This window comes from Sparus aurata, chromosome 7 (genome assembly GCF_900880675.1).
Source record: "Sparus aurata chromosome 7, fSpaAur1.1, whole genome shotgun sequence".
NCBI lineage: Eukaryota > Metazoa > Chordata > Actinopteri > Spariformes > Sparidae > Sparus > Sparus aurata.
In genome coordinates, this window is record NC_044193.1 from 15,811,262 (window position 1) to 15,839,180 (window position 27,919).

Sequence of the window (27,919 nt, forward strand, 5' to 3'; positions counted from 1 at the left end):
TTACAGGCACTATTTATATGAAAAGTTTATTTTTGAGTTTCATTTCCAACTTGGAATCTTTTGTTACCATCGTAAAAAGTTGATAATATATCAGCGATGTGTTCACAAGATGTTTCAGCTGCCACCAAGTGGCCAAAATAAAAATGAAAATGCAATTTTTATTATTATTATTATTATTATTATTTATCTATCTTTTAAATCAATAATCGCAGGTTAATTAAAGACAGGCATCTTTAAGTCAGCCCTGCTGGCTGGGCTGATGTCTCCTGAGGATAACTCAGCTGGCAGCGGTTGTCTCTGATGTGTGGGAATAATATCTGAGCTACACACACTGGTTGGATATCCATTTTTTTTCTTCCTCCCAGTGAAGAGGAAACCCTTTTGTCAATGGGTGTCGACTGATGACAGAGGAGTTGAGTCTTTCTTTCTTTTTCTTTCTTTTTGTCTTTTACGTGACTGACTAACTCAGTTCGTGTGCATCGTTGTGAGTCCTCATCGAGGTTTTCCCAGAACTGCGCAGAGAGAGAGAGAGAGAGAGAGAGAGAGAGAGAGAGCGCTCCTCCTCCTTCTCCTCCTCCGTCTCTCCTCCACCACTCATCCCGAAAAGCCAACCCGAGACGGTCTGTCCTCGGCGGAGTCCTCTCCTCGTCTCCCCCCCTTCAACATAATGGGAACTGGATTTAAACAGCAGCGGTTCGTCCGTCTCCGGCACTTTTCCGTCTCCACCTCAGCGGGAGCGTTTCTCTAACGTGGCTCTCCTCTTCGCTAAATAACTTCTTCCTCCTCTTCCTCTTCTTATCTTCTTCTTCTTTGCTGGTATTTTTTGTGTCAATAACCAAAAACCTGCGACTTGTCCCTAAACTGCTCTGGAAGAAGGTCGTGTCGCTTTTGGATGGAGGATTTAGAATCGGTGAGTTCTTCTGTTTTGTGTGAGCTGTGTTTTTACTTACCAACCTGTTCGGGGGGAGGAAATGATCTCGCTTTTCTTTTTTTTTTGTGATTCCGTTATTGAGGATGAGTGGGCCAGTCTGTCAGAATATCCCAGAATATTTCAGAAATGTCCCTTTTTAGTATAGTGTCACCGGCATCTAAATTCAGCCGTGGGTCGATCCTGAATGATCCTGAACTACTTTCATTAATTCGAGGTTAAAATGCAGATTCATCTGTGGGGGTTGTCTCGCTGGAACTCAACAGGTTTGGGATCTCTTGCCTGCATCTCTCGCTCTCTCTCACACAGGAACACCAGCCTTGTAAATGTGTCTGTTTATAGAAAAGACAAACCTACAAATGTCCCTCTACATGATGCAGCTGCTCGGCTGTGAACTGTGGTCCTGAGGAGGAAGCTTCTTAAACCGTAACTCGATAGAGAGGATGTGAGAAATACAGCCTTAAAGTAATTAGAGGGAAGATGATGCTTAGAGGAAATTGCAGCGTGTCCTCGTAATCACATTAAAGCTCACCCCATCAAATATAACTTATTTTATTTTGCGCTGTAAAGATTTCCTCGCCCTGAGTGTGATGTTAAATTCTATTTTGCATTAAAGATACTTTTTTAAAACGCCTTGCCGGGATTCATCCCTTACTCGATTACTTCCTCGCAAGATCTGCTTCTTTGCCGTCCCTTTGCTCTCTGACACATCTGTGTCGTCCATTTATCGCATTCTCTCTATCAGTTGGTTTCACTCTTTCCTCACTGACCTTCCTGCTCTTCCCTTTTTAGATGGTGAATGAGCTGAAGTCAAGCTGGTTGTGAAGGTGCTGCACTTGTTCCCCCCTACGCCCAAAGCCGGACACAGCATGGCGGCGGGAGTAGCGGCATGGCTTCCCTTTGCCAGGGCGGCAGCCATTGGCTGGATGCCCGTGGCCAATCTGCCCATGCCAGTGGCGCCCACTGAGAAGAACAAGCGGCAGGATGAGCTAATCATTCTTAATGTCAGCGGACGGCGCTTCCAGACATGGAGGAACACCCTGGACCGCTATCCAGACACTCTGCTGGGGAGCTCAGAGAAAGAGTTCTTCTTCAACGAGGAGACCAAAGAGTACTTCTTCGACCGGGACCCTGACGTGTTCCGCAGCGTTCTCAACTTCTACCGCACAGGCAAGCTCCACTACCCACGCTACGAGTGCATCTCCTCCTATGACGAGGAGCTGGCTTTCTTCGGCATCGTCCCAGAGATCATTGGTGACTGCTGCTATGAAGAGTACAAAGATCGGAAGAGGGAGAATGCAGAGCGTCTGATGGATGACCAGGAAGACAACAAGGACGCGAAGCTGCCCAACATGACCTTCAGGGAGACCATGTGGCGGGCTTTCGAGAACCCCCACACTTCCACCATGGCCCTCGTGTTCTACTACGTCACCGGCTTCTTCATTGCTGTCTCCGTCATCACCAATGTGGTGGAGACGGTGCCCTGTGGCTCGTCACCAAACATGAAGGAGGTTCCGTGTGGCGAGCGCTACACTGTGGCCTTTTTCTGCATGGACACGGCCTGTGTCATGATCTTCACCGTGGAGTACCTGATGCGCCTGTTCGCTGCGCCCAGCCGCTACCGCTTCATGAGATCCGTCATGAGCATCATCGATGTGGTGGCGATCTTGCCCTACTACATTGGCCTGGTGATGACTGACAACGAGGACGTGAGCGGCGCCTTTGTGACGCTCCGTGTTTTTCGCGTGTTCCGTATCTTTAAGTTCTCCCGTCACTCGCAGGGCCTGCGTATCCTCGGCTACACGCTGAAGAGCTGTGCCTCGGAGCTGGGCTTCCTGCTCTTCTCCCTCACTATGGCCATAATTATCTTTGCTACCGTCATGTTCTACGCAGAGAAGGGTTCAAGCTCCAGCAAATTCACCAGCATCCCAGCCTCCTTCTGGTACACCATCGTTACTATGACAACGCTCGGGTAAGAGCAGAGCAGACACCTCTTTTATCTGGTTGCAAGTGCTGTGTGCTGCGTGTGAGTGTGCGAGCGGATATCTGCTTCTGTGTGATGTGTGTACATGTGTGTTTGCAGTTGGGTCTGTTTGAGTGCGAGCAAATGTTTGATTATGATTTTGCTTGAAATACGCGTCTGACTCCGTTGCCCATAAAAACCCGCAAGTGCCTCAGAAGTCGGCACCAACCTTTCAAAGATTGTACTCTGCAAACTTACCGCATAATGATGAGAGACTACAGAGGATATGCACTCTTCTCTGCACTGTGACCACTGTGTTTTTACAACCGGCTGTATTCTTCTCGAGGGGAAGCAGCCATCAAGAAGTCCAATTCCAGTAATGGCTGTGCCACACTGCATGCCCTTTATACGTCACCAATAATAGAGAGAGAGAGAGTGAGACAGATATAGGAAATTGCCGAGAAAAGGGAAAACTTGAAAGTGAAGCAGAAACATTAGATAGGAAATGGAGAATCATAGATTTCACCATTACCTTCCGCTGCTGCTTGCCCTGTGGTTAGTGCCGATGCTTTTCCCTGTTCAGAAAGAACTGAAACAGTGACTTTGCATTTCAAGAGCCCTCCTCCTCCTCCTCCACTCACTCTTTGTTAGTTACACTAGTTGCTGGCCTTGAAAATTAAGTGCCTCTTGGTACAAAGGCGTTGATGCAGAATATTAAAACGCTCTTACTTCTGAGAGGAGAGTGAGTGGTACGGTTATATTTGCAAACAGGCAGACGTAATTATTGCTATTAACGTGCAACTTTTAAAAAGGATGGAATGTTGTTATTGTGCGCTGAATGCCTAATTGACCTGATGTTTTGTTTGCTGTTACAAGGTCATGAATGGGCTTTGAGGTGCATTTTGATGCGTTCACTTGTTCCAATACCAACCTGTTTCCTTTTAATGTCATCACATATTTCCACCAGTTGTGTTATGATAGTGAGGGGAGGTACACATGTATTATTAATTTAACACTTTGTGCACACATACACACGCACACACACACTCAGGGGTTCTGTGATGCGGCACTATTAGGCCTAATGGTAATGTGTTTCATGAGCATCCCCTGTTGTGGATGTGTGAGTCAGGCTGAGAGGCTGACAAATTGCAGCATCCTGCTAAATGTCAGAGTCATGGAGGCCATAAATGGCTCTGAGCTCATTGCCGTGACACACTTGGCAGCCTGTTATCGCGTCCTGCCATTCACAACCTGCTCGGAAGATCTGGTGTTGAGCAGATGTTTGATTCCGGACCGGTTCTTTGGCCCGTGGCGTTCTCTGCTCGATCACGCGAGTCTCTCACACAGTACCTGTCTCCTCCCACTGGAGTGAGACCTGAGACGCTGAACATTTCTCCTGTTGCTTTTACAGTAGGATTGTGGGAGAGTGTGTGAGTGTGTCTGTGTATTAAGAGGGGGGTAGTTGTTGAGCTTGGCCTCATCAATAAAGCAGGGGCCAGAAGTGGGTGTCAGAGTGACTAATGATGTGGCCCACTGCATCTGCTGACTAATGTAAACCTGCCTGACATTCTGGTCTCTGCTCGCGGTTTACGTCATGAACACACACACACACACACACACACACACACACACACACACAGATGATATCTAGGGCATAAGGCAAACATTTCTGTGCATTTGCATTTGTGTGCGTGTTCAAAGGTCTTTGCATGTGGGTTTTTGTCTTGAGTGGGCGTGAGTCTCTTTCACGGGGCCTTCCAGTGAATGTGATTTCAGATTCACAGGCAACATCTTTGTCGGGAGTTTCTCCACTCTTTCCCCCAAATACCCTGCATCTAAGTGTGTGGAAAAGTATCTAGAGTCTCCTCGATGCAGCGATTTTATACTCATCTGGCTAGATAAGATGAAAGCCAGCTCCCACAGACGATGTTTTCCTCGACTTCTCGTCTTGTTGTCTAGGTGCCTCGGGGCTGAGTGTTATGCTGTCGATGCTGTGTTCTGCTTTGTTCTCCTCGTGGAGATACTCGAATCATCTGCACTCATGTTTAATTTGCTGCTAACTTGTGAACGTTTGCCCTGGTATCTGAACTGCACTCGGTGTGTGTGTGTGTGTGTGTGTGTGTGTTTTGATTTTTTTGTTTGTGTGTGCATGTCAGATTGTCACATTTTCATGTGTGTATTCACTAGCTTTAAGGCTAACGGCAACATGGGTGTCCTACATGTGCCACAACCCTGCTAGTTTGCTCACAGTGGCTTTTTTCGAGTGTTTTGTTTATCTGACAAAATTAATCCGGCCTCAGTCACAATCTGTAATCCCCCTACAACAATGCTGGGTGAAATACCAGGTGAATAGCTTTTTGAAGTTTAACTCTCCTGCAGTCTGGCCTGAGAGACACAACCAGACATCTAGTTATTGCATCTGACTTTTTGGTTGTATCAAAAGCGGATTAAAAGGCAGACAGAATAGCAGGGGACATATTTTTTGGGGGAATAAACTGGCTTTGGTACAAACAAGATAACAGTCTGAAATCCCCCCCCCCCCCCAAAAAAAAAAGCACACCCTAAAGGCAGCGCTGCTCCTCATGACCAACCGGACAAAAAAGCGATTTAACCACCCATGCAAGTTAAAAAAGCCACCAACCAACACTGCAATCCTCAGAGCCCTGTGCTCACTCTATAGCAGAGCTAAACAGCTTAGCTCAAATCCTGCAAATGAGGGGCAGGCAGGCAGTCAGGCACACAGTGGTGGGGCTTTAGCTAAATCAGAGACATTTAGGCGATAGGACCTGTGAGGGATTTTGTTCCCCAGGTTGTTAAACAAATTGATTTTGACCTTTGAGCGATAATAACTTCGAGCATTTGTCATATTTAGTTGAACCTGTATTGTAAACTGTATACTGTCAGGGGAAGAGCAAGATATGTTTTTTTTGTTTGTTTTGTGTGTGTGTGTGAGAGAGAGAGAGAGAGAGAGGGAGAGAGACTCTGCAACTGCAACAGTGAACAAAAGCTTTCCATATAGACTTCATGTTGCTGAATTCTCATTTGCATTGTGAAAGAGACATCATAAGCTAATGGAAGCAAACTTTACTTAATTGTGCTATCTTGCTCCCAAGCAGCCAAGTTTCTAATGATCGCCAACAAGACCTTTTTGTCTTTTTGTTTTTATCTCATTTTCTCATAGTGATCTGTTCAGGGAATTTTGTGTTTTTTGTTTAGCACCAGCTTTAATGACTCGCTTTTTGTTCATAGTAAAGTATATTGTCAAAGCTAAACCTCTTAACGCAGGAGTAGAAGATTTTTCCTCCTTTAAAGTCCTCTGTGCTGAATGTCAAGCTGAGTTTTATCAAATAAAGGTGGACTCGTAAAAGTGTGCCATAAAGATGCCCACTTCGGTTTTTCATCTCTGGAGCAGCACGCCCCAAAAACCTCTCTATTGTTATCCAGATAGAGTAAAAAGGCGGCATCAAGTGTTGTAGAACTTCACTGCCATCTGCCTGCTGCTGCTGTCACTCAAAGGGTCCGCTATATAATGAGGCTATTGTGACTGATTGAGGAAGTAACGCTAGCAACACTGAAGCTCATGTATATACCGCTATTAGCTATATTAGCTTTTAGAATAAAACCTACAAAGTCTGAGTAGATTGTATTTGTTCAGTTGACCAATTAGAGCTTTGTAGGCAAAATTAGGAATGTTGACATAATTTCCCTGCATCGCTTACTAGCTAGAGAGCTATCTGCAGTTAAAATGGTAAATGGTATGAGTTTAAGTTAAAAAGTCTGTTTCTGTCCCAGCAAACTCGCAGCATGTTTGTTTTCTAAGCATTAAAGAGGTTTTTTTAAAGAAGCATTCAAGATCTGCATAATATATCATGTACATTGATGGTAAAATGGCTGTGTTTTTCTTGCTAATCTTCACACCAAACCAGTCTTTTCAGAATGTCACCCCAATTTTTGTGACCAAGACATTATTACATAATTTGTATTTGATGTAATGCAGTCATTTTACCATGCTGTACCTGACAAAGTAAACAGTGTATATTCATTAGAGCAGTACAAAACAATTCTCTTAGAATGCAATCTATTGTGTAACAAAACATATCCGCCGCTCCCTACGCTTGTCATCTTTGCAGACTCATTAGGCTGTGTTGCATGCATAAGTATTGATGAGAGCTGGAGAGTTCTGGTTGCGTTGTAGTCATTAGCATAGCCATCCTGTGTGTGATTATTATCCTTATCAAAGACCAGCTTCTTTTGATCACTGCTCCTCCGAGATCAATGCGCTGCTCTCTGTCTCCCAGAGAGTCATACAGGACCTTTCACATAAGCAGTGGTGCTGCATGTGCATGTTGATGATGTGCTGTACTTTAAGTGTACGTCCCTGATTGTGTACATTACGTTCACAACGTAAATGTCCGTCAGTATCTTCAAAGTGTGCATGTGTTAACACCCTCTTTCACAACTCCTTGTCAACAAGCTCAGATTTATAGAGCCTTTATTTTGGAGCCAACAGCTTGTGAAAGACGATGATCAATGCAGATGAGCTAATATTGATTTGGGCAGTAGTAAGAAATGTGGCAGCCATTGTTGGTGTACTAATTAGAATTGGCAATGAGAGTATGACTGAAAGATAGCACCTAAATGTGATGCCAGTGACCCCTTATCTTGGATTTATGAGAGCATTTAAGGACGTAATTTGTCCATGGTGATTTAGGTCCAGTCTGTTTATGACCTTTTCCTTTAGTGAGGTCAGGATCAGTGCTGAGCTGACCTGCACTCACATCAATTAAGGCGTATTTGAAGTTTGCATAATGATATGAGATCATGAGTGCATGACACGCCTACAGTACTGCAGTGGGGTTGGGGCGTGAATGATTCATGGGTCTATCATGGCTACCATGAATTCAACTTGTAAGAAGAGATGTGAGATTAGAGCACTCGGTGTTCTCGTTAATTAGAAGCCATGTAATGAAATCTATGTTGAAATGCAAATCATCTACTCCGCTGTGTGTACAGTCAGATCACTCCAGTGCATACACACTGAACCAAATGTGTGTGTGTGTACATTATATATATATATATATATATATATATATATATATATATATATATATATATATATATATATATATATATATATATATATATATATATATATATATATATATATATATATATATATATATATATATATTAGTCCCCTTCAATATCCCCAATTTTCTCATTAAATCAAGATTAATTATTCATGAAATACTAAGAGTTATTATCACGGGTTTTCAAGGGGATTTACTCATGGGATTTATATATGGAAATTTTCCAGGCAACATTTACGTTTTACATTTGGCAGACAATCTTATCCAGAGCACCTTACATTACTCTTCAGTATTTATCATTTAGACAACATCATCGGCTCGAGTTAAGGCAGACTTGTAGAAGCAATAAGATCATCCAAGTAATTAGCTGCACGCAATGATGTGTGCTGTTCTGACCAGCTTAAACTCGCTTTCTAGCATAGCAAAACAGTTTTCAGTTTAAACAGAACCTAGCAGCCAGTCGTGCTGCTTTACTGTTATTTTTTATTTTTTTTGTTGAAAATACTGGACAACAACTGTTAAGCTTCGTTGGGGGACGAACCTAGAGCAGCGAAAACTACTGCTACTACTTTTTTTACTACATCATGTAAAACAAAGCATTGAGCGGGTTGTGTTGAGTTGGTACTTTCCCAAACATTATTCTCACACAGAGAATCCCTGATTTTATTCAAGACAACACTTTCATTTGGTCGCCTGTCCCTATAACTTCTGGGTAAACATCCAATGACACTCCAGACAGTTACAGAGAAAGTTGACAAACGTGACTCAATGTGATTAGAACTTGAAAAAATTACCTGATCTTTGAATATATGAATTCTGCCACATCAGATTTTAAAATGAAGACAACAAATTAGGCCTGGGCGATAAACCGAAAATTTACCTCTACCGAAATTTACGACGATAACCGACGTCATTTTGGCCATGTCGGTATATTCGGTGTCATAGGCATAACATCCACTAGGGACAGGGGACATGTTAGGTCCACTTGATTAATCTACCCCGGCGTATACCGATGTGCTTATTTTACATTAATTTGATGGCAAACTCCGCCCGCCGATGCGACCCCAGCTATGCCAGGTTAGTAATTAAGTGAACCCACTCTCGCTGTGAGTCGCGGACAGTTTGTGTAATGATGCTGCGTTCAAAGGCTGCAACAGGCCACTGTCTTCGGCCGGGCCAATCCATTGATCAAACATTTGTCTTTTGTTTTTTATTCACTCAAAATAATGACTGTATTTCCAGCTAGAAAACGCGCATCTCTCTCCTCCCTCCATTGTTGTTTGCATTTGTGTGTCTGCGTGGTCTGACACGTGAGTGTCCTCATGCTGGAAAAGGTGACTTCTCGCGTACGTGACGTCACTCCCCGAGACGCAAGAAGAAAGCAAAAATATATATTTTTTACTAAGGAAAATGACAAAACTAGTAACGCGTTACCGGCATCACTGATTGTGTAGCTTAAGTGCAACATGGAGCATGAAGATGTAAAGGAAAAAATAAAAACAGTAGAATTAACTTTGAGCAAGTTTGGAGGAAAGTCGGAGGTGTGACTGTGGACCCATTTTAAACAAGTCGCCGGCCGTGATAATAACATTTGTCGGCTTTGTCGAGTGCATTAAGTGCGGCGCTTGTTGCATTATTCATTAAGATTTCTATAGTTCAAACAACTCGCAATTGTAGTCGAGAACGTCAGTTATAACAGCCCACGTATTAAACAGTTGTCGGGTTTAAATCGATCTCGGGCTCATAATTACATTCAATGTGTCAGGCCAGGCTCGGACACAACGTGCACGGGCTCGGACACAACGTGCACGGGCTCGGGTCGGGCTTGATTCTAAGCTCTACTCGGGTCCAGCCGCGACTTTACTGAGGTTCACCCAGTGTGAGCAGCAGGAAGACGGTCAGCTCACCTCCCAGAACATGGCATTGAATCCCTGGAAACTGATTTAGGGACTGTCATCAAATTACTTAGCATAAATATATTAATACAAAATAATTGCAGTTCTTTCAATATCTTCCATGTCATGGGGCCCAGTGACTCCAGCAGCAGATTGTATTAGAGAACTGGACGAATGAGACACAGCTATGTTTATTGTACTTTAGTGCTTCCTCTATTTTATATGAATATTAATATGCAGAAATCTTGATTTTTTTTTTTCTCAATAGCTTACATGTCATGTGACCCACTGACTTCTGAAACAGATTCTGTGTCTATCAAAAATATATAATGATAAAGAAAATAGTGGTAAAAAAAGTTCTCTAATGCTCAAGAGGTTAACATATTATTAAGCAGCAATGTCAACTTCTCTACTATTTTGTCTCATGTCTTAGATTCTGATCCTGAAGTCCTCAAAATGTTTATTTATTTACATCCAACCTCTTCCACCACCTGCAGTACAACCACGTGATTCAATTCGAAGAAATAAAAAAAGCGAGAAGCGAGAAGCTTAGAATTTGTTTATAAGGGACTGTATATTTTATACTTTTAAACTTGTTCAGTTGTTGTCATTTCAAGTAATCTGTGCTTTTCAGCTGTTCAATCGTGTGCCTATCAGTTGTTCTTAACTACTAAATAAATAATATAAATCTTAACTACAATGTAGTTTTACAGTCCTTTTTAAAGTGGCATTTCTGTAAATACACAGGATTTTTTTTTCTTTTTTTTAGGTGCGGGGGGGTGGGGGGGGGGGTGTTACTTATCGTTCATTTATCGTTATCGAGGTGAGTTGCTCAATATATCGTGATATTGATTTGAGGCCATATCGCCCAGCCCTACAACAAATCCAATGATTCCACACTTCTTCACAGTATCATCAAACTATGTCTTTAGTTTCGTTGCTTTGATTGAGGGACCCCAAGCAGCAGCAGCAGCAGCAGTGTAAATGCAACTCACACCAAAAATGCCAATTCCTACACAATGTTGCTTTTATAACCGTTGAAAATGGAGCCTAGAACAGCTACATTGTATACTAAACAACTATTTTTAGCACAGGAGACATACGCAGGGGCCTATGTAGAAATAGAGCACAGTGAATTGTAATAGACATAAAGTCAAGGGTCAAATATGTCACTTCCTGATGATATTTATTGCCAGAACCTTTTTTTTGTGGTCTGTAAACTGGCACAGTCGTGTTTTTTTTTTCCCCCTAACCTTTTTGTTTGTTGTCTTCCTTCTGTCTTTTTTTGGAATAGCAAACGGCCAATAAAAGCTAGGGTACAATAGGCATTTGGCAGGAATCCAGCTGAGTCTACAAACTCTAAATAACAGCTAAGAGACTGGAAAGGCTTTGTAACTTAATTTTAATATATCAGGGCCGGTCATGAATTATGGATTAATTACTTCTCCGTACCCAAACTGACAGCAGTGGGCGGAACCCAACAACACAATATAACACAAGTCCAAATTCATAATAAATTGAATGGACTTAACAGATTATGCTCCTATTTCTCTTATTCATGTGGAGAATAAAACGCCACATTTGTCTATGATATTGTTGTCCTCGCTCAAAGGCAAGAAAATGAAGGCTTAGCGATTGTGAGCGTATTAAAAAAGCATTAGCACACCTAAAGTCACCTTTGGCCTTCAGATGGTTTCTATACAACACTGACCTCCAGCTGAACTCTGTTATGGTGATGCGCTCACACACATATACGCACAAAAGCATGTATCAGTGGACCTCAACTTCGACCTCCCAGGTGTTATTCTCCCTCCATTTGTCTGTCCTCTACGTCAGTCTCCCTTCAGCATGGAAAGAGAGATACTGTTCTCCATGCCACTGCCTCTCACCCAGCCCCCTGACCTCTATTCTCATTTCTACAGCAACCATAGAAAAACACCAGGAAGGAGGTCACAAAATAGAAAAAAGTTAGTCCATTTTCCCCCCTAACACTTTGGCTTCTTCTTCTCGCTTTGTGTCTCTGGAGAGGCCTTTGTGATAGTCAGGCGGTCGGCCAGTCAGTCAGTTTTCCGTTTCCTGAACACTGAAGTTTTGACCGTTAAATGATATTTGGTAAAATGTGGTTTCGTCTCCAGATGGCAAATCATATTGACTTCATTACCGATAGGCAAAAAATCTCCCTCGTCCAAGACTTAAGTAAGCGCAGCCAACACTAATTAATTACTGGCTGTGAGATTTAGGGTGCGTATGCTTAATGGTGGTGGACAATATGGATGCAGTCTTCCACCACATTTCATGTGATAGCATCATTTACTTTATTTTCATTGGAACTGTAGTAGAGAAAACATAAAACAAATTACCCCTTCTTTTTTCTTCTTCTTCATTTCTGTTGCTAGAACTCTCAAATAAGTCCCAAAACACTTGGCCTAAAGGACTTGGAAAAGACAACATGCAACGTGTTCTTGATATTATGATAAAATACAAACCCATATTGAAGTTTTTGTATCACAATATTCATATTTTCTGGATTTTTACTGATTTCCCTGCTCCAACATAGCATGCCAAGAGCATTCAGCTCAAAACACAGCCCAGGCCAAGTCTGACAATGAAGAGCCCCATTAGCAGGACGAATCTAAGAATACCATAGTTCTTCCATCCATCTTTACAGTTTTTGTTTTCTGGTATGTTGTAATTAGAGGGCGACTAATGGGTGATTGCCACTTAATCGACCAATACCCGTCACTGTTGAAAATTAGCTTAGAACTTATTTGAAACTGAATAACTGTTGAACTAAAGATCAAAATAATACATTGCTTAATTAATAAATAAATGTGGGAGCAGTTTCATTTTTGAGCTGTTATTTTCCCTCAGCGTCACTTTTTCCAGTTGACATTAAGTCCATGTAACCTGGTGATGTACGTCCCCACGTGACCGGTGGAGGCTGCGCTGCCATCTGCTGCCATTGAGCCAAGTTCCAACAATACAGATCGAGGTCCTATAGGCGCCAATGATTCGGTCAACTTGTAGTTGTAACGGTTGGTGAAGACTAAAAAGGGCTGCTCGCTTCTCTTCGGCTCTTTCTCCCACATTCACTACCCCTGACCTTTCTCCACCTCTTTTTCGTATTTTCTTCTGAACTGATGTACATCCCGAGGCTGTGTGTGTGTGTGTGTGTGTGTGTGTGTGTGTGTGTGTGTGTGTGTGTGTGTGTGTGTGTGTGTGTGTGTGTGTGTGTGTGTGTGTGTGTGTGTGTGTGTGTGTGTTTGCGTTCGTGTGCGGCATGCCCAAGAAAAATGTTTACAGCGTGTTTTGGAGTGTTTGTGTCCAACTGTGAAAGCATCTGTTTTCATGTTCAGGAGACTCTGTCTTGTAACTCACTGTACCTTGCTAAAGTAATTATGTGCCTCCGTGTTTAGTTCGGCTGCTGATTGTGTGATACTGAGGTTGTTATGAATGGAGAAAAATCACTAAGTAATTTTCCAGGTGTGTGGTTTCTAGGTACACGGCAATAATACCAGTGAATGTAACTTACAGCTGACACTGATTCATGGAAGGGGACCCTGTTTTGATTTTGCCTGGTGGTCAGACACACCAGAGCGCAGCACATGTCCCAAATCTCGACTGTGTGTTTAAATGCTGCACCTGAACATGAAAAAATGAATACGAAGGATGGCAACAGTACAAAATAACACAAGCCCAAGGAGTCTGGAATCTCTGATGTTGTACCCACTGGCTTCCTTAACATGACCTTCATTTGTCCTTGATATCAGCAGCAAATGCAAATGGTCATTTTTTTCAGCAGATGAGAATTGGTCCGAGAATCTCAAAAGAAATCTGCAAACAATCAATAACCTTTATATTAAGAATAAGTAAGAGGAGATCAAACATATACAAGGAGCTCTGCCAGCAGCTGGTACCTGCTGCTTGTGTTTTTGTGTTTGAGGTCACACAAGTCAATACTGCGCCCCGGTCTGCCGTCCAAAATCTGCCAGTGAAATGATTATTTTCAGCTCTGCTAGATGCTCACTCAGCCTCCCCTGTTTCTATTTGTGTTTGTATTTTATCCTCTTTTCATGCAGAGATCTAGCTGGTTGTGCATTTTTTCAAAAGAGATATATCGAGCGCCAAGCCTTTCAAGCTTTTGCATTTACCTGGCCACCTGTCAGCCAAAGGGGAGGGAAGGGGGGATTGTTGTGGCCAATGTGACTGTGAAGGGTAATTGACAGGGAGGGTCTTTCAATGAGGTATTTCAAGCATGTGCTCTATTTTGCCACCCCCTTTTTCATTGTTGACGTGCCACGCATGTAAATGGTGCCCTGCCGCAGGACACAGTGTCCTGACTAACTCTGTCCCAACTAACTGGGCAAAAGTGATTGGAGTGATGCTCAAGGTGTTGAAGGAAAGAAAAAAAAACCAGAGTATGTCAGACATGTGAACATTTCATTATAGAAACTGTCTCTCTCTCACTCTCTGTCACAGCTGATTGCCTTCGGCAACGGCCCTTCCGAGCCCATTGCACTTGTGCCCACTCCTCCAATTCAATTACCAGCAGGCTCTCAGTGAGGAGCCTGAAAATGAGTCAGTGATTATCAGTTTTCAGGGTGTTTAGCAGCATCCTGGACAAGTGATGGCTGCTGCCCGCTGAGTGGCTGTAAAGGCACTCTGTGAAAGTGAGCCCACCACACCAAACCTCATTATCCTTTCCTGCAGCGTTCAGACTTTACTTTGTGAAGTAAAGTAGTGGACTGTGGTCTGTGCAAACACATCGAGACTCGTGTTTTGGCCTTTTGCCTTTTTTTCTAGCTTGGCTACTGCCTCGGCTCTTGTGATGACAGTGTCAGTTTGTCGTCTGGTTTCCACTCCTAATTCAAACATATCTAGACAACTATTAGATGGACCGATGACTCTTCATCTATCGCCATCATGAGGTTGTATTTGTCCAATACTTCGGTTTATGGCATAAACAACCAGTAAAATGTATCGGGGATCATGAGACTTTTTATGGACCGGTTTATGTATTAATGATGTATTCATGTTACATTACTTTTTTACATGGATATGTTTGCCAGCATCGACACTCAGTCTTGGACAAAACAAAACAAAACAAAACATATATCACGCTCTACAGGCCACAAAATGTGCCAGATCTGGGTCATTTTATACCCAGGAAGTTGGGCTTTTTTGGCTTCATGAGCAGCTTTTATAGGAATGACCGGGGGTCCACCTCGAGGATGTGTCCGGATTCCCCTTGATCCATGCTGCTGATGTCGGAAATTAGAGCAAAGCATGGCTGTGCCTAAGAACAGCTTTACAGAGCCATTGTACCACAGCTGTTACATGTGTCTCCTATTTTAAGTTAAATCCTAGATTTCCAATATCCTTAGTCCAATTCCACTGGAGAGCCTTTGTTCCATGTTATCCCCTTTGCTCTCCCCACATGTTTATTCTCTGTTTTTACTGTCACAAGACCAACGAAGGCACAAAAACATAAGTCAAACTAAAGGAGGTCCTGAGAGAGAAAACTGAGAGGAAAACACAAACAAGCTGCTGATTATACACCAGAATCCCACAAAGTAATTACTAGAACAACAAACATGCGTACCTGACTGCATTTCTAAACAGTGTTTTCATTTTCTCCGGATAAGAAAAATAAAAAAGATAAGCTCTTAAGTGCATGTACCTGTTTCAAGTAGCATAAACACTAAAGTCCTCCTTGGTTTGCTTTCACTTCCTTGCATAAATAAAGGCTGATTTAAGAGGACGATTACACCATCACTTAGTTATGCATTGTCTCTGTGGTTTTATTGGAGTGTCTCTTGATTTAGTTGGGCTATGAGCAAACACCAGTATGTAAACAATTATGGATTAGACAGTATTGTGTCCACTGGGCAGACACGCTCATTACCGGGTGGATAATGGGAGCTGAAAGTGAATGTGAGTGATAGTTCTCCATATATGTAGGCCAAGTTATAGAAATAAATCGCCTCTCATTTCCCTGTGGAGAATGTGATAAACGCTGTCTGAATGACTCTGATTAATCTTCTCAGACTCGCAGCCAAGGCTTTTTGAACAGGTAGACGTCATTGTTCCACTTTTTTTTGTGCTCTCGCTCTCACAATGACATACATGCCTTTTCCACTCAGTCCCGTGGGCGCGCGCACACGCACACACACACTCACACACACACGCACACCTCTGTGTGTCAATGGATTTCCGGGCGTACTGTAATTCATATACTGTGTTCTTTGCTGATTACCCAGGGTGACAAAAGCAATTGTTCTGCTACACTAAATCTGTGTGGATTAATGCTTGTCTCTGGAGCTGTTCCCTCTCTGTGTGTGTGTGTGTGTGTGTGTGTGTGTGTGTGTGTGTGTGTGTGTGTGTGTGTGTGTGTGTGTGTGTGTGTGTGTGTGTGTGTGTGTGTGTGTGTGTGTCGTCCTCTCTTGTCCTCTCTACTCCACCCTGACAGGCTTGATCTCACTGGATTTAATGTTATGACATTTTGATTTGTTGCAGTTTATGACAAAGCATACTCCTCACTTAATGGTTAAACTCGGTGCCAGGGACTGATGTTGTGTTGGAGTCCTCTTTCACTGTACGTTAAGATTCTCATGTCATTATATGGACTTGGGACATGTCCTTCACAAAGCTAGGAATCAACTTTTTTTTTGATCCAGATGTCTTTCGGGGATTACCCATGCTGAGGGATTAACCCCGCCATGTGCCATCTGACAGCACCGAGCACTGCGAGGAGCATAAAAGTCAAGTCATGGACTAACACCATTAATAGATTTCGGTAAGCCGTTTTTCCCTTCAAAGGTTGACTGGTGGCAATATTAATTCAATTTCCGAACCCCACTCGTGAGTAGCCGCCTTCCACCTCTCCGCTCTACGAGGAGCGAGGCCACGGTCCGCTGCCGCTCAATAAGAAGACCCCTCAAAGGATTTCCACCGGCCTCATTTCACAGGACACAATCTGCATTATGTTTTTAATCTTATTAGCGCTGAATTAACAGCACATCAATGACCTGCTCAAAACGGAGTGCTTATAAATCCAGATTTAGAAGCACTTCTCGGGGGCAAGGGAATCATTGGAGCTATCAGTCTGCTGTGGGTACCAGATCAAGCTGAATGCACAGGAAGGAAACCAGTTGAGCTGTTATGGGGAGACTGTCCATAACCTTGGTATCGTATACATAAACAATATACTTCAATCTTACACTTGAGGGACAATTGAACACATGTGCTACGCGAGCAAGTTGATTTTTTGTTTCTCTGCAGAGGCCTGTTAGATAGGACATAACCTCAACGTCCAGATGCAGCGTGTAATATAGAGATCTACCCTAGAAAATGTGAGGCTGTTAGGTGTGCGTATCATTGGCAGTGTGAGGAAACTGGGTTATAACATTTAGAGTCAGAGCATGAAATAAATCAGCTGATGTTTCATTGAGAATCTCATCAGCAAAAGTGTCAATTGAGAAACTCCAACACCTGATTTTATCTTTTGTCATCCAAGTATATTTCATCCAAGAGCTTATTCATTTTGTAACATAAATCATTTTTGCAGATAAATGAGAAGAGATTTAATTTAGTAAGAAAAAGCCTTGATTGCATGTGCAATCCTAAACACAATCTCACTTTATCAGCTCTCTCATCACTTTCCTTTATCTGATTCTCTTTATAACATAAAGCGCTCCTCTGTCTCTGCCTCTCCTTCCTCTTCTCTCTCCACATACAAAGTAATATTGATGTTGTAGAAACAGATCTTTTAGAGTTCATTGTTTTAACAAAAGCTGAACATTTCCAAGAAGCCGTCGTAATGCTTTTTCGTTCATCAACCTATGACTTTGAACTGCCATCGCTGCAGTGTGCAGGAAAAACGTCCCCTCCAACCAGGCTATACTGCAATTAATGTATCAGTTTGTGCTCTACGCTCAATAGCCTTGGGCATGTGTAGTCACACAGCAGGAGAATCTCATTTCCCAGCATGTTTGTGAGGTGAAAGAGAAAATCATCCGCCGTTCATTATTATTACTACAAAAGTCAGTGATTAGGAGGAGATGGATACAGCATTAGGACATATAAAGACCATTCGTCTGATCTGGGCTTCTGTGAAATACACAATCATACCAATACAACATCGACTTAATCACATTTCAGCGGGTTGTCACATTTTCGGAGAGTTTTTGGTAATGAGAGGAAAAACACTAAGCAGAGCCGGTGCTGCAGTGAAATTAATATCGAAATTTCCCCGCTGCTGCTCTTGTAGAATGAGAATTAACTGTGTCTTTCTAAAGGGACTCACTGCTGATAACACACAGTAGGGGAAGGCAGTATCCAATGCTTGGTAACTTGAAATTTCCATTAGCTCTAATGGCAGTAATGGCACGTTACTCCAGGCGGATTCTGAAGTAATTTTAAAAGCCTCTGGAGGAAGAACCTAAAATAAGACATAAATCTAGGTGGTTGCTGTTTCACTGTCACAAGATGACGGCTGCTCTCTGGCGAGTCATTATTCCTTTTAGTTACAGTGTGAATGTTTGAAGGACTGATCATTATCTTAGATGTTTTGTTTAACTCAAATATACAAGGTACCTTTTACTGCAGTTCTGGAGAAAGACAGTTGATTGTTGGCTCTTACTCCCGGGTCATCACATTCACACTTTCACAGCAAACAAAAAGACTCACTAACATCTGGCTCTTGTCCTCAGTGTGAATGTGAACTCGCTCCCGGATAAACCGACTCTGCAGTGGTCACAGGTTTTTCATCGTCTCCACCTGGTATCGGCTGTAATGTTAATCGCAACACCCACATGAACACTTTTTCATCCGTCTCTTTTCAAGCATCATTTGAGCATCATTCAGTCAGCCCTGAGCTCGAAAGGGAGACTGGATTAAAAGATATTAAAAGATTACCGGCATGGCTTCTGTGCCTGTCAGCTGCCTGATCAGTACTGAGCATGTGTGACTCTCAACAGAGATCAGAAAGCCAAAGAAGATGTCTCACTCTTTAGCAACTTCTGTTTTTGTCGGCTCTGGAGAAAAAACTATGCGTCAGAAAGGCAAACTCTTCTCCTGGCAATGTGAAGGCAGTGAATTGTCCATTTTTAGGGTTACCTGTGTTTAAATCAGTGGTGTATATGCGCTAATTTCATTGTAAGAGTGTTATTACCCTTGCTTTGGGGTTAGATCTTCTATCCGTGCTGCCAACCCAGAGCTTTGTTGTTTGGCAACCGGGATTAAGACTCAACAATCAACTGTCATTCTCCAGAATCACAACTTAAGTTGCATCGTGTTGCTGTAAAGATATATAGATTTAATATTTTGGGACTGCGAAACAGCCTAATGCAAAAATAAAGACCTGAGACTGATTTGAACTTTGCCTATAAAAGCTACAAGCGGCAATTTTCCCCTCATTCCTTATCTTCATACGTCTAAATAGGCTCTCTAAAAGATCTTCCCCAAGGCACACCACAATAAAATAGTATAATACCGTCCATTTAAAAAATAATAACCCCAATAACACCGGTCTGTGAAAAATGGGATTTCGAATAAACGGTGAGTTTTTATCCATTTGCTGCCATTCTCCCTATGCAGATCGCACAGCTGCTTCATGGTTTGATGGCTCGCTTGTCATTTACTGCAAATCAAAACTGTTCCAAAGCTGCAGCAGGTGAAATCATTTTGATTTAGGTGAAGTGGTCACATGTCATTAATGATAATGTCATGTCATTATCTCCAGATACTCTATTTTCTTATTACTGCTCAACCCCTTGGAAACAGTCCAAGATAGCCCGTGAACATTAGATTTATCAGAAACAGAAAAACACAAACCTGTCAAAAAAAATGACATCACACTATTCTTTTACTTGACAGTTTATACAACAGTATGTCTTCCTCTTTCTACATCCAATACTGTGCATGCAACACTGAATGAGTTGTCTGCATGACTAAAACACCAGCACCATCCTGGGGGATTTATCTCTGCAATCCAGGTTCCTATCCACTCACATTACCACTGTGGCTAATCAGTGTTGGACCGTGATGATAGCGGCAGCCTAATGGGTGGATATAGATCAGACCATGGTGATGGATGTTGTGGTCAAGTGCCCTGGACCGTAATGAATGTTTCCAGGCCAGGTGGAGCAGGCTGGCGGCCCGGTGGCTCTGAATGGGGCAACAGCTTTCCAATAGTACCCCCCCCCCCCCCCCGGCCTGTGCAGATCTACCCCATTCACACATGATTTGACGGGCTGCATGTATGCATGAGCCAAATCATCAAGAGAGAAGAGCAATTTAGAGGCTGATGGGGACAGTAGAGCGACATCACACAGTTCCAGAAGTGAGGAGACGGTGTTTCTCGCTGTACCGTAGGGAAGCTGTGACTTTTAAACAGATGCAGATGAGGCTCGGGCTGCTATAATTAGCAGAGGTTGGATTGTGAATTGCACATTTCAACTTACACTTGTGTGTTACCTGTTTTCTCTCCCTCAGCGTTTCCCAAACAGCTAGAGCGGAACTCGCACCTTCCTCGAAGACTTGTGAATGTTAAATGTCTTGTTTCTTCACGTCGCTGTTCGTAAGTTGCAAAGAGAGTGTAAAAGCGGCGAAGAATGAGGCTAAAGAATGAAGTCCAACAATCATCAGACCAGCAGAAAGGGAGAGAGTTTTTCAGTCCTTAAATTCTCATGGAAGCCAGAGCAGAGATAGAAAACTCTCTCTGTTCGTATTTGTGTGTGTGTTCGTTCGTGTTCGAGTTTTTCCATTTTCCCTTAGAGCAGCCCATAGTCGAAATTTTGGCCTGTGCTCCAGTCTCCAGCCGTGAGGTCATTGATGTGTGTTCTATACAGAAAGCATGCTGGGAAACGGTAACAGATTTGAGCCAGGCCCCATGGACACCAAAGAACGTGGCCAAGTGCTTTTAGAATTTCACAGATGGCTGCTATCGAGGGCTTTACGGTTCCAAATGTGTGTAGAGAAGCGCATGCCTAGGTGCACCTGTGTCTCTGTGTGTGTGCATGTATACAGGCATTTGTTTAAGTGCGTGTGCTCACATAGATAAAATCAGAGAAGCAGTTTGGATCTGCTGCGGATTCTGCAGAAATAATGGTTGTTTCATTGGTTGTTGTTCGTGAGCTTCAGACTCCACAGAGTGCTGACGCTTGTTGGCTGAACTAGTCAAACTGTTTGCAAGCCATCACAAACCATCAAATAGTCTGTGTTTGTGCAACAATATCAGGTGATGTTTGTGTTGCTTCACAGAAATGCTTCATTTTCCTCTCTCCTGTTTACATCCTACTCTCTCTTCATAACCAGATCGAGCTAAACAGCTTGTAAATCCTCCCTGTCTTTTCACCTCTGCTTCTTGTTTTTTTTTTCGCTTGCAGGCATTGTTGCTGTGCTCTTAGCTGCTATTTTTAATTTTGTTGGTCATGCCTCCACTGGACTCGACACTAAATTAAAGAACAAAACAAGGCTGCAGTGATTATATTAGAGGTCTGCAACTCCAACAACAGTCCAACAAGACCTGAGGGTGTTGGCATGTATGGTATGAGGCCGGCTATCTACGTATGCAAACCCAGACTGGCCGTAGATCCAATTATTTCTTTTTTAATGAAGTTATCTCAAGACGAGTTAATCATTTCCTTATCTCAGGATATTAAAGCTTGCTTTTCTCGTGATAATGGGTTAATCTTAAGAATTCAAGCGACCACTTTTTTTTTAAAGATATCGCCATAATTTATCACAAAGGAAATGACTTCAGAAGATTCATGAGAGTGAACTATGACATACGCACACTGCTCTGTGCGGTAGGTTCAGGTTCAGGTTTTTATGAACTTGAGCCATTTGTTGTGAGAATTACTTCCCTACTAATTGGATTTGAGGTTTTATACACTATGGCTCGTATTTTAATGCGTAGCTTGTTCCCGCAATTACTTTTTAACTCTAACTTGTGAGTATTTAGTGGTGAGTGTTCATTATTTCATGCAGTATATGTAAAGTTGTGGGGAGTTAAATAACAGTGTTAGCAGCTGAAATGTTTGAATTGTACACATGAAACAATGTGCTTACAAACAGTGGTCAACTTAAAGCAGATGTTTTTGCTGCCTAGAAGGCTACGACAAATATCTAACATCAGGAGGTAATATGGCCTTGAAGTAAAATTGTGGTATTTTTTGGCTATATCATGACACACAATATATATCGGGAGGTTATGAAATCTCCTTAAAAAACACTTCTTCAAGGCCTGGACAAGGAGGCAACATCAAGTTTCTTGATATTTTGGCCAAATTCCTCAATATTGATATTGTGACTCGTAGGAATGACTGTCTGTTTTTTAATGTTGTATTAAAAATTATATATAGATCTATGACCATATGTATTGTAGTCTTATATCACGACAATAGTATGATTAAGATATATTGCCCGGCTCGAGTAACATTGAAGAGTCTGATGTGTTGATCAATAGTATCCTTGATCTGGTATTTTCGGCATAAATCAGTTCCTACAGTTGTCAAGATGCCGTCTATGCATACTAGCATGTCACTTCTGACCTTTGATAAACAATGTAAGTAGTAACAGGAAACACCTTTTTGTCTTGAGGTAACAAAGCTTGTTTAAGATCGAGTTAAGGTAATACTGTTATAAGGAGAAAACAAGATTTGTTATCTTGAGGTAATAATAATAATAATAGTAATAATATGATAACTATTAGAATTGCAATAATAGGAATTTAACATAATTCCCCCTGCAGCTGTTCTCGGCTTCCATACATATGAATTCTGAGGTTCGGTTACGGAGACATAGATGAATTATACATTATGAATAATAAAAATGACAATCTTACCATATTGGCAAACGGCATGGCGCTATGGATGGCAGTGTCAGTCAGTTGTTCCAACACTTCCAGACTGAAATATCTCAGCAAGCGTTAGATGGATTCCCATCAAATTTAATACAGACATTCATTGTTCCACCAGTATTAATCTCGGTGGATGGATTGACAAGACATTTGACATCATGCCCCCCTCTGGAGGAATTATAATACCTTTTATGATCCCTTTTCTTTCAGGTTGTCATCAGGTCAAAATTTGACTCAGTCCAGTACTTTTGTTAATGAGCAAATATCTGCAACACTAATTGCCATCAGCCTGAGCAGGACTTTGAGTTTAGGGCTAATTGGGAAAGTGAGCATGTTCATCCTCTAAATTAACAAGGTGAACACGGTAAACAGACCTATTAAACATTAGCATGTTAGTGTGCTGATGCTGGAGTACAGCCACACAGAGACACTTCCGTGGCTCTAGACCATTAGTTTTGTTATTTCATGTTATGCTCTGAATATTAAAATAGTCATAATACATTTTTCACAATGGAAGCTGATAATTCTGTCTGCCAGGCCAGCACGGTTGGGTTGTTTGTGCATAAAACCACTTTCCAGGGAATGATTCAGAGAGACGGAGACAGAGAGGGACAAGAGACAGTCTCCATTGGAGACAGATGCAATTATGATTAGACCAAAGTCAGAGGACGGTGCAATTCATCAGGCCATTTATGAGAGGATGATCAGATAAATGCTTTGGTAAGTGGAGGCCAGTCACAGTACGGGGTGATTGATGTGATAGCCATATAATCCAATAAGTGATTGTGGCCCCTAGACTGCAGCATTACAAACAAAAGATGTATCGCAGAAAGGGCAGCAGTGATTCGGCCAAAACAGATCAGACTCTCTCCGTGTTATGATTCATAACAGTGTCCGGTGTCTAGACCGATTTATTGTGTTTATTGTTGTGTTTGAAAAATTGTCTGGATCTGTTACAGTTGTTTTGATATCGCTCCATGATTTGGATTTATTGATTGATGTCATTTTCATCTCTGCTGTGTGTGTGAGTCTTTCCGTGTGTGTGTGTGTGTGTGTGTGTGTGTGTAGCTCTGCGTCTTTTCTTTCAAAGCCCAATCATTTTGGGATTAACTAGTGATTGAATGGCTTTATGGATATAATCCTGATTTGATTTCATTATGATATGATTTTTTTCTTTTTTCTTACTGCTGCTTCCATAGTGCACTCAATTTAATCTCGGCACATTCAATTTACTTGGTTTTATTGAGGCTTTCGGCACCTTCGCCTCTTGGCAGGGGAGGAAAATATTGGGGGCAACAGTTATCTTCAGTCAGCCATCTGAAAAAACGGACTGTAATTACATTAGTTACGGTAGGTTTATCTCCGCGGTCAGGCATCTTATTGATACTGGGCGGAGTCAGGATTTCATCCTTGACTTTCAAATGTCAATGCGTGGAATAGATGTCTCATCGCCTGCCAAAGCCTCTTTTACTCTGTGGTGTGAACACCTATTGGCATATATCACACATGCGTGCTAAAAATAGAAACTATCCACACTCCCATCAGCAGCCCCTCCTCTCCGCCACCTCCCCTCCCTTCTATTATCTCCCCTTTCTCAACACATCCCTCTCCTTCTGTCTCCTCCCCGCCCCCCTTCACACTCATACGGCACAACTATCACACACGCAGTCACACGTGCGCACACACCACCGTGCACGACGTACACTTTGTATTCTAACACGCGAGTCGAAAAGCACACACGAAGACGAGATGTTACCAGTTTTATTTTTTTAGGTGTCATATTTTTAAACATGTCATCTGCTGCCCGACTATTTGTGTTTCCGTGGTAACCCTAGGCTGTAAAGGAGAATTATGTGTTGAGTAGATAGTTGGAACACACACACACACACACACACACACACACACACACACACACACACACACACACACACACGCACACAGACATTTAGAGCTGCAGCAGCAGAGATACCCACCTAAGAGGATCAGCGGTGGCGTGTTAAGATTCCTCTCCTCCATTTTCAATGTAACCTAATCCCCAATTTTGCTCCAAAAATGTGTCTCCATCTGTTTCGTTATTGCCATCAGTGTCTTTCTCTCTCCTCTGCCTCTCACTTTGTCTCTCTGGTAACCACAGCTGCATGTGTTTAATTACTGAGGTGACCTGATAAAACAGTGTTGCAGGAGTGTGTTCCTCTTTATTGCTCCCCTCTCTTTTCTCTTCAAGAGCAAAGAGAAGTCAATCAAACTATTCTTCATCCGGCACGGCGTGTCTGATTAATGCACAGTGACTCACTTTGTGCGCCCTCTGTCTACATCAGACACCTGTTGTGGCTCTAATTGAACAGTGTGACTGTTTATCACGGTCAGATTGTCATCCGCGCGGCTATATACGACGCCGCCTTTGTGAAACATAGACAGGATCCAGCTGTTGCTCGGAATAGCTCTCGGCTTTTTCAAGGTCCGCCTCACAGCTTTTGGTCGAGGCTTAGTTTGGTGCATGCGTGAGACGAATTAGATGTCTTCTTCTAAGTCCATTAGTTCTATGCTTCCTATTTGTTTTTGTTTTTTTCATACGTATCTTCTTCTTGTGCCTCTTCTCCTCTGTGTCTTCATAAAGAAGTGTATGTGCGTGTTTATGTGTGTGAATGCCTCCCTACAGGGTCCTCTCTGCTGATGATTGCACTGGCCATTTCCCTCTGAGGCTCTCCCCGGATGACAAATTCGCACATCCGTTATCAGCCTCCTCTTTTCCACAAAAATCAATAGTCTAACCTCAGTTTTCTCTGCATATATGGGATGGAGTTGCCACAGTTTCTTTTTCAGTGTGCGCATGCAGCGCTGTTGTTACTCGGGGTGCAACAGATTACTAAAACCCACGACTCAGATGGTTTCGCTTTTTGAAGTCACAGATGGGATAACTTTTCGGATCAGCAAAGGTTAGGGTTAAAAACTAATTTCAAAGAAGCAGCTACTTTGGCTCCGATGTAGCCGCCTCTCTGTATGTAGTCACCACTCTGTAGTCTTTCTCAGCGCCCCTTCCGCAGCACTATCTGATTTGTTTTATCATGAGTTATAGCCTATCAACACTGAAGGCTACTGTGCCTGACAGGCATGCCCAGTTTACCAGTTACACCACTGAATACTGTATGCCCCAAACACAGCATGCATCTGTTCTGTCAATGCAAAACTGTTGCACATGAGGATAGTTAAAGCAACATTATGTGGAAATTGACAGCTGTTGTTTTAAGCTAAAAAAAGCTTGAAATCATATTGTTTTGAAGATTGCAATTATCTGCGGCTTAAAAGTATGCTGAACTGTGAGGGCGGGGAAACTGAAAAGATCACGGATCAATTGTGTTCATTTACACCAACAGAGTGGTAGCTATTGACTATTGCTGAACAGTGGGGGTCGACCGATATGTTTTTCTTCAGGGTTGATAGCCATTAACAGCACATCCACTTGCTGACTTTTGCCAACTTCATTCAAATTAGCTCTCAGAGACTCGACATTAGCATACAGCATTATCAGCTAATGTTACATGTAACATGTAAGAACACCAACTCATACAGTTGAGCTGTAGACGAGCTAATAAAGTGCATTATTCGGGCTCTTTCAGTGTTTTTTGGAACTTCGGTGGTGAGGATAGTGACGTTGATACTTTCAGAAATTCCTGCTGCTCTGACCATTGCCACCGTTGAATGAAACACCTGTCAGAGATGTGCATGAGTTTGCATCTCATGTGTTATTAATTGGCCGATGCGGAGTGACGATGTGTAAGACGAGACGAAAGGAACAGGGCAGGAAAAAATGACGTTCTGGGGAAAAGGTATATGCGCATGAAAGATGCACAGGACATTGACAGAGTACCGTTGTTGCTGAACGCTGCAGACAGGCATGGAGATGCCCCCGACGTTCACATAAAGAACAAATGGCAGAATGAAACATTCATCTATCATTGCACCGTCTCTGATTCTTACTGTACTGCAACCATCTATTATTCATCAGCACAGAGGACGAGCAGAGACAGACATGATGAGTGCTCTGTCAGTGAAAGAAGGCAGGCAATTGTGTACAATAATGCACACTTATTGTACACACACACACACACACACACACACACACACACACACACACACACACACACATGCCCTTGGAGTATGAGTACATGCATGGATATATATGCACTTTTATAATACAGCATTTTTCTCACACAAACACGCTGGATGTTTCTGTGATTCTGGCACTGCAGAGATTGATAGAGTCATAACTACAAGTGAGAGAGAAACATTTAAGTAATAAAGCAACATTATCCGACTATTTCACTTCCAAAATTAAAAGCTTCAAAAACATTTTCACTTACTGATAATGGATAATGGATCTTGGGTAAGTGCAACGATTTCCCGTCAAGTAGAGTTCCAACACCAGGCCACAAACAAATCCATTATGTCGGTGAAACTGTACCGTGTAGAGCAGCTCAAAAAAAGAAAAAACTTAGTGGACAGAAAACTGTATCTGCAAAGGTAACCGCCAACTGCTGCTAACTGTCGCCAGCGGATAGCCAACTGTGCCCAGACCGGAGTGGGTGCTCGGAGCACAGGGGGACTGTTATGTTGACACAGATCGCATAGGAGCTTTGGACTGCCGGGAGAAGGTGGTTTGCGAGCCAGATAAATGCTGGCGACTACCTGTGGTGGACTTGGCACCAGGACTGGGTGACTAGGCAACGGAACGGGGCTCAGCAGCCTCGACGGACATCGTGACAGAGGCAAATAGACCAAAGAGGATGCTGATGGACTGGCTTCGTGAATTAAAAGGCTGCAAGGCAGACGCTGAGGCCCTTCTTCCCTTTGGACTAGTGAGTTATATTAGCTGGCTTGAACGGTTTTACTTCCTTCATGATTAATTTTTTTATCACATAAGTTTTTCTCCATATCTTACCTTTACATCAGTATCAAGCCCAACAATGGCAAAAAGAGCCATTTTGAAAGTGTTCTTGAAGCTGAGTTTGTCACTTCCTGAAAATGCATAAAAAATGGTGATGACTCATCCTGCACCTGGGACGTGTGTTCTTTTTTCATCAGATCAACGATTTCTTTGTTTTTATTGCACATGCCAGCAAAAAAATTTATGATTGTATGAAAAGAAGAACGTCGCCAAAGGAGTGCATTACTAGGGATCGT

The 27,919-nt window shown here is 42.5% G+C and overlaps 1 protein-coding gene across 1 annotated transcript in view; it reads left to right on the forward strand.

The window, feature by feature from the left end:
* Positions 1 to 319: 319 nt before the first annotated feature.
* The window catches only part of kcnd3 (potassium voltage-gated channel, Shal-related subfamily, member 3), a 112,463-nt gene continuing 84,863 nt past the window's right edge, over positions 320 to 27,919 (forward strand). The window contains exons 1-2 of the mRNA XM_030423483.1: positions 320 to 910; positions 1,721 to 2,900. Of these exons, the coding sequence (XP_030279343.1) occupies positions 1,798 to 2,900 (1,103 nt within the window). The 5' untranslated portion in view covers positions 320 to 910; positions 1,721 to 1,797. The remainder of the gene's footprint in view (positions 911 to 1,720; positions 2,901 to 27,919) is intronic.